Here is an 11,461-nt window from a genome sequence, read left to right as displayed (position 1 = left end):
TTTCAATGAGTGTGAAGTTCATGCAACTCTCTGAGAAACCAGGTTTGTAGTTGAGGAAACAGGCTTGGAAATGTTAAAAATCACAGGTACATGACAATCCTTCTTCCTGAGGTATATGACAATCCTCATTCCATAAATATAAGACAAACCTTATTCCATGGCTACATGACAACCCTCTTTCCATAGGTATATGACATTTCTCCTTAATAGGCACATGGCAACCATTCTTTCACAGGTACATGACAACCCTCCTCCATAGGTACATGGCATCCCTGCTCCACAGTACATGTTCATGACAGCCCTCTGTCCATAGGTACATGACAACCCTTCTCCATAGTTGCATGACAGTCCTCTGTCCATAGGTACATGGCAGTTCTCCGTCCATACGTGCATGACAGCTCTCCTCCATAGGTACATGACAATCCTTCTTCCTAGGCACATGGCAATTCTCCTCCATAGTTACGTGACAATCGTCCTTCCTAGGTACATAGCAATTCTCCTTCCTAGGTACATGTCAACACTCCGCCCATAGGTACCGTATATGTCAATCATCCGTCCATAGGTACATAGCAACCCTCCTTCCATAGGTACATAACAATCCATACAAAAAATGCTTATTTATATATACGTCAAAAGTATCTAACCATGAACAAAATAAATGCAATCATTTTACTAGACATACTCAACCTTACAATGTATGAAAACCGATGGCCATGTGGAAACTCGTTTTCCCATTACCTTACCTTAAGTTTTCCTTTCTCTTCTCGGAACCGGTCAGCTGATCTACAGACAGAACAAGTGTGGTGGAGAAATAAGGTTAAAGTTTTCATTGCTGAGTTGTTCTCGGCCAATTTTGTTCTTTTATCTGTTGTCTTTCTACGGCGTATTTGACCCCACTTTTACAACTTATTGGTCTGCACGTCATTTGGTTTTCTAATCACAACAAGAAAGCAGCACTGCCTGGTGCTTTGTTTGTATTTGAAAAGGGCTGGTCGAGTAAGTATAACCATAAGCGAAGAACGAAGATGATGAACTGAAAGTTTTGAATCCTGTAGTAATTACTCTCTTACATTTGCCTTAAACCACAGACAAGCCAGAGACAAAAATCTGCTTGTGCACCAACGGACTGTCATCGTCCACAGTGAAGCTTACAAGGCGATGGTATTGGCAGTGCGTGTTGTACACCTAAGCACCAACAGACCGTCGCCTTGTGCATTGAAGCTTGGCAGTGCGTGTTGTACACCTAAACACCAACAGACCGTCACCGTCTGCATTGAAGCTTACGAGGCGATGGTATTCGCAGTGCGTGTTGTACACCTAAACACGCCGAGGCTTGATAACTAAAGCTGACAAAATTCATCAGCTTTCCGCACAAACTAAAACTCGTGAAAATTGTACACTATTAAAACTGTTCAAGAAAACTATATGGAATTTTATCAAATTTATGCCCATTGCGTTCAAGGAAATTTTAACAAAACTATACAAAGCATGTTTCAAAGCATGTTGAACCGATGAGGTTTGAAATAAAAACTCATTTTTGAATGAGTTTCACTTTTGCAAAAAATTGAACTGGAAACAACTGGTCAAATTTTATTTCAGAAACTATATAAGGTGGCGGTGATGTTTCTAGGTGGAGGGGACCAGGCAGTCTCGTTGTGACGGAAGCTCGATTACAATAAGCCATCCTATTGGTCAAAGACCAAGCGACGCCATATATTCGATCAGCCAGTTAGGCCACAATGAAGATTATGGGATAGAGAGGCTACGTAAGATTCGGCAGGGTATTTCAGATCGTAATTCCCATAAACTAAGTTTGGCAAGCGCCACATTATCAATTTCACTCATTCGTATTTTACAATCTCATGCAACAAATTTCACCAAGCCTAAGAGATAAACTTACATGAAGTCTATAGTGTTATCTATTATACTTCCTAAAGATGCCCAAGTTGTCTATTTTGATACCTGCTGGGACAGGTTCAGTACTATATGGGGTGATATATGACCGAAATAATGTTAAAGTAAGGTTAAACTTCAACCAACCAACCAACAAACCAACCAAACAGAAGTACATGTACAATAAGCAGGAAAACCTTATGTCTGGGCCCAGAATCAAAGTTATCTTAGACTTAAATTTACTGCGCTAAAAATGTGGCTTGCTTAGGGATTTTTATTTTACTACGTAGAGTCCTCTCTTAGGTGTTTCTCTTAAATTTAACAGTTGGCTAGCGCGCTAGCGCAGTGTAATGACCCAGGAGCCTCTCACCAATGCGGCCGCTGTGAGTTCAAGTCCAGCTCATGCTGGCTTCCTCTCCGGCCGTACGTGGGAAGGTCTCTCAGCAACCTGCGAATAGTCGTGGGTGTACCCCGGGCTCTGCCCGGTTTCCCCCCATCATAATGCTGGCCGCCGTCATATAAGTGAAATATTCTTGAGTACGGCCATTTGCCAACTATAGCTCTGTAGTGTACCCATGTTTGGTACCACATACGCTTTCTTAAAGTTTTACTAACACAGAGACAGATAGAATATCATATATATATATATATATATATATATATATATATATATATATATATATATATATATATATATATATATATATATATATTTATATATATATATATATATTTATATATATATATATATAGAGGACTCTCTCTTTAGAGGACTCCGTCTCTATTTCATACTTTAAATTTTTTGTTAGTTCTTTGGTGGTGTGTGTAGAAGGTTGTTTTGGAATTTATTCTATATTACCAACTTTCGGAGCATACTTTCCCCATCATCAGGTAAAGTGGCAACTGCAAATGGGTAGACTACAGTCATGGTATATGTGTACCTACTGGATGAGTACAACTCATTGACTCAAGCTGAAGGAACATAGATTAGAAACAAGGAAACAGAACTTCCCGTCTTTACAAAAACTTTTATAACCCGAGATGCATATAAATTGGGTGATCCATGAAGAAGACACATACAGTATGTCCAATAGTGAACAAAACAGTCAGGTTTGCTGATAATGTATGCAACATAGGGCCAGTCATAGGCCTGTCCAGCGGAAAATTGATGCAATACAGTAATGTAATCTTGATTAATTACAGAGAGTATATATAAAACACAGTTTGTACATATAGGTATCGATATACATTATAAACAGACGGTCAGACACTTGACATAATGTACTCAGCCAGGATTTGACAGCATTCAAACGTTAAATAGGTAATTGGGCTGGATAATAACCTTATTGTTTAAAGATGGTTTGTTCATTATACATAGATTCTTTGATTCTGAGTTTAAAGTAAGTCTTACTTTGTCCCACAACGTCTACTGATATCTTATTAGATATATGCCCAGTACATGTACAGTGGTCTCCAAAAACGGAGAAATTGTATTGATGGTTTGACTATTATGTTCGTTTAATCTCTCACATATATGTCTGTAGGTCTTACCAATATACCTAGAACGACATTCTCTGCAATTTATTTTGTAAGCACACTTGTACCTTAATGGCTCATCCTCTTTATTCTTATGCGAGAAAAAGGACGCTATATTACTATTTCTGTGAATAAGGTTTATATCTACATCTGGTATGAGTTAATTGACAGATTTCAGTTCGTTTCGAAATTGATTTGAAGTTGGGCCGACGTATTGTAGCTGTATGTAGGCGTATATCTGTTTCAGAGCCAAAATACTTTTCTTTGGTCAGAAGGAGTAATCTGCTTATTTACAAAGTGTCTAATTATCATGTCGATCATATGTTCAGGAAACTGATTACACAGTAACATGTGATTGATGCTATTAAATTCTTCGGCATTTTCCAGCCATGTCGCGGTAACTGGGGCGGGTTAGTTATGAAAGCTGAAAATACACTGAGTTTGGAACCTGTTTGCCCTAGGGGGTTTTAAGCCTCTATTGCGCCGTTTGCAGGATTTGCATGACTGTCCACGATCTGCTTGCAAGGCAAACTTGTACTCCAGTCCGGCTGGAGTACAAGGTAGCTTAGTTGACTTCCTCGCTGCATGATGACTGGGTGTGTGGCTTTGAAGTCCAGTCAGTTGTTGGTTGAGTTTTGTGAGCTTTGTGAATTTAGGTACTAAAGCCTATGCTTAGCATACAGGTCGACCATTTATTTGATTTGTTTGGTGCCTGCCGCTTGGCTGGGTTAGTAGCGCAGGTATTGTTGTATTTATTTGTACGTATGTCACCTAGAATACTTTCACCTATATACCCCGGCGCCCAGCACTATGGTGCGAAATGTACCCTATTTCTTCTAAAATTTGGGACATATATTAGTAGTGTTGAAAGTAGATTACATTTCTTTACCAGCATTTTTGGAAAAGTAAGATATGAGTATGTTATTCATTAGATGGTTTAACCATGCGAGAAATAAGAAACCCAATATTCCTGCTACAATTACATATATATTGGCTTAAATGAGCGGACCAGGTGTCCCAAAAATTATAAGAAATAAGGTATGTTTATACAGATGCTGTTATGTATATTAAATGTCAATGTAGATAGGATGGTTAATTTACATCCGCGAAGTGTTCGAATGGTCAGTGGGCGAATTACACCAGGATGATAATAATCGTCCCGTCTAAAGATGGCAGCGTCTCCGTGTATTGGTAAATATAAGCCATCCTTAGCCAAGATTTTCGGGCTACGATATTACCAGTATGTTTCTTTCTTGTCTCCGTTACATCTGCATTCTCCACTGGATGCATTTCATTCCATGTATTATATATAGACTCACTAATCATTACTTTCCGCCGCCGCCACGATATGGCTGAAATATTGCCAATGTGGCGTTAAGCCATGAACATTCATTCATTCATTGCTTCCGCTCGCTATGTTCTTTACTGAAAGGAGCCTACCCTAATTCTTCTCATTTTGTGACAAATATTAGTAGTGCGGAAAGCAAAAAAATTTAGTCCCAGAAGAAAAGTAAAAATAAGAATACGTTATTCATTAAATAGGCTAACCATGTCAATAAAAGAAAGAAAATATTCCTTCTACAATTACATCTATATTGGCTAAAAAGAGCAGAACAGGTGTCCCAAAAATTAGAAGAGTTAGGGTAATCTAGGCGTCAGACATTCGAATACCAGCTGCCAATCAAAATCGTCGCTCGGGTCAATAATGGCAACACCAAGAGAGCATGTAACGTGCCTCCTTGATGCAAGGCGGATTTTCACCGCTCTTTTATCTTAGACTTACCGAAGGCAATTGAGCCACCCCAGTCGAGCCATTATACGGATACGGATCAACAAGCCGTTGCACTATCCCCTTCGCCAAGCTATAACTTCCTCGCTTGAAGGTTTTAGGTGTGGCCCGAACCATGATTGACCCTGTATCTACCGCTCCCAAAGCGGACGCTTTAACAACTGAGCCATCTGGGCCGGTCAAAGCACTTGAGAACTAAGTATATAAAGTAAGAACCACGAAGTAAGAATACCTGGTCTTATAATACTCAAGTTCAGAGAGAGCGTCCACGTCTACATTGCTGGCTGTCAAGTTTAGTGGCCTCTGCCCAAAGGTTCCGTAGCCCATGCATGATCAAAGCCATCGAACACATCTAGAGCTGTCCTCTTGTCATCAATGCGACACGGCGTCGCCATGCTGGAATACACGTGGGCCTTATGAGGATCATCACCACCAAGATCGCATGCGGAGTGAGAGGAGGAATCTGCACTCACTGACGTCATATCTGGTATTTATTCACTTTAATTTATATATTGGGCTAACGCTTATCGCCACACTCAAGAAATTTGCACTTACCCGATGGCGGTCAGTTTTATGGAGGGAGGTCACTGAAGTGCTGGGGAGGAGACGAACCAACCTTCAACAAGTTCTGCGTGACGTTCAGATAATCAGCTAGGCCTTTGTATGAGGCTGGTGGAAGAAAGGCAGTAATCGGCAAACGTTACAATACTGCGACGACCCACGAGTGCCCCCAAAACGAGTTTGGTGTCACCACGCACCCACAAACAGCGAGGGAATCGAAAAATTCACCGTGAAAAGGCCGGCATTGAACCTAAACCTTGTCGTGTGTCATACGGATTAAACTGCCTTAGTCCACATTTGTATATTTTATTTGAGTCATACCACGTACTCAAAGAGTATTTCACTCATGCCACAGCAGTCATCATGATGGCAGGAGGAAACCTGGCCGAACATTTAATATTAGTAGTGCGGAAAGCCAAAAAATTTAGTCCCAGAAGAAAAGTAAAAATAAGAATACGTTATTCATTAAATAGGCTAACCTGGCCGAACACGTTTAAAGAGCACTGGATTGGGTATGTTACCTACATGTAATCAATGACATACACGTACATAAATGATATATTAACATCAATCCAGATATGTCAAGTCCAGTTCTGTCAACACCTGTTACAGCATGGGAACAAAACAGCCATATAGATTTCATAAAAATATTACATTTTACTTCTGACAGACTGTTTGAAGAGCAAAACTCCCAACAAAGCCAATGGCAAACATCAAGACAAATCAGGGTACATTTTACAGTAGAACGGTCGCATGATGTGAAGTTTCGTGACAAATTCAAAAAAAAAAGTAAAGTGAGTTAAAAACAAAACAATGGAGCTTTAAAACAAAAAAAAAATGACAATGAAATGGATGGTAGTATAGTATCTGTTAATACTCCTGTCAATTCACTCAGGAGGAAGGAGTAATCCATCTTGGAATCATCGCTTCTTGATGACATTCCCATACATGAATCGCCATCATCTGTGAACATATCTGGAAGTGTTTTGTAATAAATATACTGGGTTGCGTATTCTGTTCACATCAGTATAACAGTAAAGTCTTAACAAAACACTCCACAATCCTGCACATAAGATGGGGCTCTGTGCTAGAGACAGGCTCATCTCCTCACAACACCATCATGATATTTGTAAGCCCACGATAGTAATCATCCGGCTTTCATATCCCCAACCCCTTCCTTTCAGCTCACTAGCGTGGGGGCATACCTCTCATACCAGGGGGTGGACCTGCAACAAACAATCAGAATCAAAAATTGCAATACGGATGAAAATGTAGCTCATCAATCAATACTATTCCATAACAGCACTTAGGGAGACTCAGGTTGATACAGGTTTATTATACTGGTCGACTTTCAATATTATTAATTGAAAACGGATGTGTTATCAGTATAAAGGGAGGTAATGAATATTATCCAAAGTGTGTTACTTCTTCCACGATTTTTCCTGCCTTTTTCGAACCTGCACAAGTAGCTTTTCATAATATTGTGGTATTTTAGAATATATAACCATACCTCGCATCATGCCTTGAGGAAAGCCTCTGCCCATGGGTGGGGGGCCTCTCATGCCAGGGTGAGGACCACGCATGCCTGGGGGTGGGCCCATCATACCTCCTCTCATCATACCTGTAATGAATGTGTACATACACATGTGAAAGTAAATACCAGACATAACTGTTTAAGCTTTAGGCATCACTGCACAGTGTTCTTAATACGGATTAACTGGTCTCCTTGAATGAAGAAAAAAAAACCTTCCCAACAATTAAAAGGGCAAAACCCTCAAGGGCAAAGGGCAAAAATATTTTACACCTGAAATTAATTTCCTCTTCCGGTACTCATTCAAATATATTAAATTCTGTGAATGTCTCCAAAGAATCTACTTTTTGTCTGCTTACTACTTCTGAACAAATAACAATGCCTAGTTACAGTGAAAACCTTATTTACCTATTCACAGGTGTCTTCAAAAAGCAAACCTTTTTATTTTTAATCACACTGCAGATTCCTCAAAATACATCATTAATACAGATAAACCATGAGATTACCCCTTGCGTCTCTCATCTGAGGTTGTCCCGTCAGGGTGCTACCTCTGCCCATCTGGGGAGCCATCATTTGCTGTGAGGGTCCTCCCACCCCTCTGACAGGTCCCTGCAGACCTGGGGCTACACCGGAGGGTCCTGAGGGCATTCCTCGCCCTGCAGCTCTGCCCATGCCGTGCCCTGGGGCAGCACCTGCCAGAGGCACTCGTGCCATACTCTCCTGAAAACAGAAAAAAGGTGGTAATAGCAGCAAAGACATACTTATTTATTTATTTGCTTTAGTTACAAAACTCATACTGGTTGAACAATTGAAATAATCGTGGCCAACTCAATATTTGCATGCAGCATAAATAAAGTGAACCTGAATGGAAGTAAATGTTTCCATTCTATTGGTATTTTATCAGTGCATTCCTCATTCGTAACATAATCTATGAAAATTAGAGAGCAGGAAATCCAAATTTACTCATAGTACAAGCTTTCTTGCTGTTACATTACACCTCAAGAAATCTTCACATTAAATATTAGTGAACGTAAATCAAAAATAGACAGCTAGACCATTTCTAGAAAGGATTACATTTGTGCAAAAAAAAATTTACCTCAGTAGGTGGGGGTCCCTCAACTGTCATTGATACCAGGTGCTCTCCCCTTAACAGTACCAGTCCTAAAACACGCTTTTCTTCTCGCTCTGCAGATTTTGTGTGCTTTGGTTTGATTTTTCGGAATTCATCACAATCTCCCAAGATAAGGTTCATATGTTTGTCAAATGCCTTAAAAGTCCCAATGAATGTGCGCCCATCCTGCAGGGTACAGCGCATCCTGTAGTTTATATGCTGCAGCATCTTGGAACTCTTTCCCACCGTCTAAAAAGAACAAAAACGTGCAGAAGCATGACAATACATCAATGTTCCATTGGAACATGTGAACTTACAGCACACATTATTTCTGTCAAGACAATAATAAATTCAAATTTTCCTTCTGACCTTAGTCCTTTGGTTGGCTAAGTGCCTAATAATCTCTGTTATTAAAGGGGTTTGGTAGACAGGAATGAAGACAGCTTGGTAGACTGAAAAGCTCATAATTGAATTTTTTTTTTTTGTTTTTTTTGAAAAGCTTGAATCTTCCACTAATCCCATTATTCACACTACTTGTAGTGAGTGAGTGCTTGGGGTTTAACGTCGTCCTCAACAACTTTTCAGTCATTTGATGACGAAGGAATCCTTAGAGTGCATATAATGTGCCTCCTTTGTTGCAGGACTGATTTCCACCGGTCCTTTAATTACTGCTGCTTCACTGAGACACCTTACAGAAGGCAGGTAATCCGCCCCACCTGAGCCATTATACTGATATGGGTCAATCAGTCATTGCACTATCCCCTTCATGCTGAACGCCAAGCGAGGAAGTTACGACTTCCTCTCTTAAGACATTAGGTGTGACTTGACCTAGGATTGACCCTGGATCTACTGCCTACCAAAGTGGACGCTCTACCAAATGTGCCATTGGGGCCGGTAGACAGACTACTTGTAAAGCTTTTGGCAGACAGTGTGGTAATCCTAAAAGCATGCTGCAGATCTAGTCAGAAGTCACTTAATTCAGAATCAGTTTCCATGTGTATGATGCATGTACTCTGAGAAGTAAATATGCACACACTGACAAGTACACAGTTCAAAGTGAAAGCGTAAAAGGAAATGAGGAATCACACATTGTAACATCTCCCTGGCCAATCGCCACACACAATTTTCTAATGGTACTCCAATAAAGGATCTTTTCAAGCGAAAAATGACAGTGATTTTCAACACAAAAGCCATTAGGCTCAATGTTTGACAGGATCTACTGAACACTCCTGAACGCTATAATTCATAGTTGACTATGCAAGATTGTGCAAAATTATTATACTTGGTACTATAAAGAACCTAATTCTAAATTATTACAAAATGGGATGCAAAAATAATGCAAGAGGCTAAGATTCTCACTTATGGGCAAGTTCTAGTTGTATTCACCCAATTAAATACATGGTGGCCATCTTGAAAACATGATAATAACATGTCATGGCGTGAATGCTTTATCCTTATAAATGATACTTTATCAGGTTACGATTACAAAATTGTGTGTGGTGAATGAAAAGCTGAATGGACGGATTAGATTTTTCAGCTCAATGATTCAATGCTGAGGCAGTTAAACATCAGAAATTCTTGAAAAATAGACTGCAATGTCTAATTCAATTGAACCAGAAAGGTCCAAGTCTAAAATAGTGAAATATCCCCAGACAGATCTTTGTTTTGGTAAAGACTTTTCCTAGAGCTGTTTATTTATTTGATTTCTGCTATACGCTGTACTGAAGAATATTTCTCTGTGGCGGCCAGCATTATTTTGGCAAGAAATCAGGAAAAGCCCTTAGGAAACCCATGACCATCCGCAGGTTGCTGTCAAGACGTTCACACATATTGCCAGAGAGGGAGTCAGTATGAGTGGGACTTGCAACTCACAGCGACAGCATTGGTGTCCTAGAACTGAGACTCACAGACTGACCTTAGACGGTGAGATTGGTGCAAAATAAGTTTGAAACCTGTGCAATATTGATGATACAGAGGCTACTCTGAGAGCGCAGATTTGAAAATAGCAAACTATCAACACCAGTGTGGGCGGCAGGCGACAGATATGTAGCACTTTCCCAGATGGACAGTGATAAGATTTCAGTTGTGCAGAGCATTAGTGCATATGTTAAATGCATTGTCCTACGTTTTGTGATATTCTGTAATATTATGTATGTTGTTGCCCAGCGACATATAAGGCATGTATCAAAGGAACAGATGACTAAGACAAGAAAATAGCTCTGATTATGCTAACCTTACCCGGGCTACCCAACCCAACAATCAAAGACAAAACGTTAAAACCGTTATCTGTGAAAACCCATCTTCAATGGTGGTACGAAAACAAAAGGACACAAACTCCATTTTTGCCGGGAGAACGGCATGGAATCTGTAATGTTTTACCTCATAATTCCAAAGGAACTTCTCAAAATAAACAATATTTCTGAAGTTCCATAGGTGTATAGTTACAGTACAAATTAAGGATATTCTTACTTACCATGATTGCAGCTCAGATGGGGGCCGATTATAACAAGAAGATCTACCGCCTGAACCAAGCAAGTATGGCGGCCAAACGTTGATCCGCCGTTTTGTTGTGGCGAGCACAGCACTCGGGAAGGGAGATAATCAAGTTTCATCCTGTTCGAGTAGGCTTATTATAAATATTGTGGATTTGATTGCCACTGCGGCTGTTTGTTCTTCATTTAACTGAAAACATTATTGTTGGTTATATATATATATATATATATATATATATATATATATATATATATATATATATATATATATATATATATATATATATATACCTGAGAAAAATGTGCAAATTCATGTGAGATAGACTACGATAGCATGCACGTGTAATTAGCTGCTGCTGTGTACTGTTGCATATGAGCCCATAGATACCTTCGGTTTTTATTTTTGGATCTCTGCAAATTTAACACTTCGATTTCAACAATTTGACCAAAGTTCATATACTATATGTAGCCTACACCAAGTCACGGGCCCATTCTGTGTTAAAAGTTTACTTCCTTGGATGGGTAAGGTCGCTTTCAACATAAAACTT

The 11,461-nt window shown here is 39.7% G+C and overlaps 1 protein-coding gene across 1 annotated transcript; it reads right to left on the bottom strand.

Moving 5' to 3' along the window:
• Nucleotides 1–6,412: 6,412 nt before the first annotated feature.
• On the bottom strand, nt 6,413–10,991 carry LOC135475392 (small nuclear ribonucleoprotein-associated protein B'-like). The gene is made up of 5 exons (XM_064755265.1): nt 10,895–10,991; nt 8,407–8,670; nt 7,817–8,030; nt 7,290–7,400; nt 6,413–7,005 (listed from the first exon to the last, which is right to left on the bottom strand). Exons 1-5 carry the CDS (start codon nt 10,895–10,897, stop codon nt 6,968–6,970), a joined length of 630 nt encoding a protein of 209 aa, XP_064611335.1. The 5' UTR covers nt 10,898–10,991; the 3' UTR covers nt 6,413–6,967.
• Between the last annotated feature and the right edge of the window lie 470 nt (nt 10,992–11,461).

The sequence above is a fragment of the Liolophura sinensis genome, chromosome 9 (genome assembly GCF_032854445.1).
Source record: "Liolophura sinensis isolate JHLJ2023 chromosome 9, CUHK_Ljap_v2, whole genome shotgun sequence".
Classification (NCBI taxonomy): domain Eukaryota; kingdom Metazoa; phylum Mollusca; class Polyplacophora; order Chitonida; family Chitonidae; genus Liolophura; species Liolophura sinensis.
The sequence above is the reverse complement of the archived record's forward strand: the minus strand, read 5'-3'. Positions and strand labels throughout refer to the sequence as shown.

Coding starts and splice junctions, on each gene's coding strand:
- LOC135475392 (XM_064755265.1), bottom strand. Junction 8,031..8,406: donor AGGGACCCCCACCTACTGAG/GTAAATTTTTTT, acceptor TTCTGTTTTCAG/GAGAGTATGGCACGAGTGCC. Junction 7,006..7,289: donor TCCTCAAGGCATGATGCGAG/GTATGGTTATAT, acceptor TGTTTGTTGCAG/GTCCACCCCCTGGTATGAGA.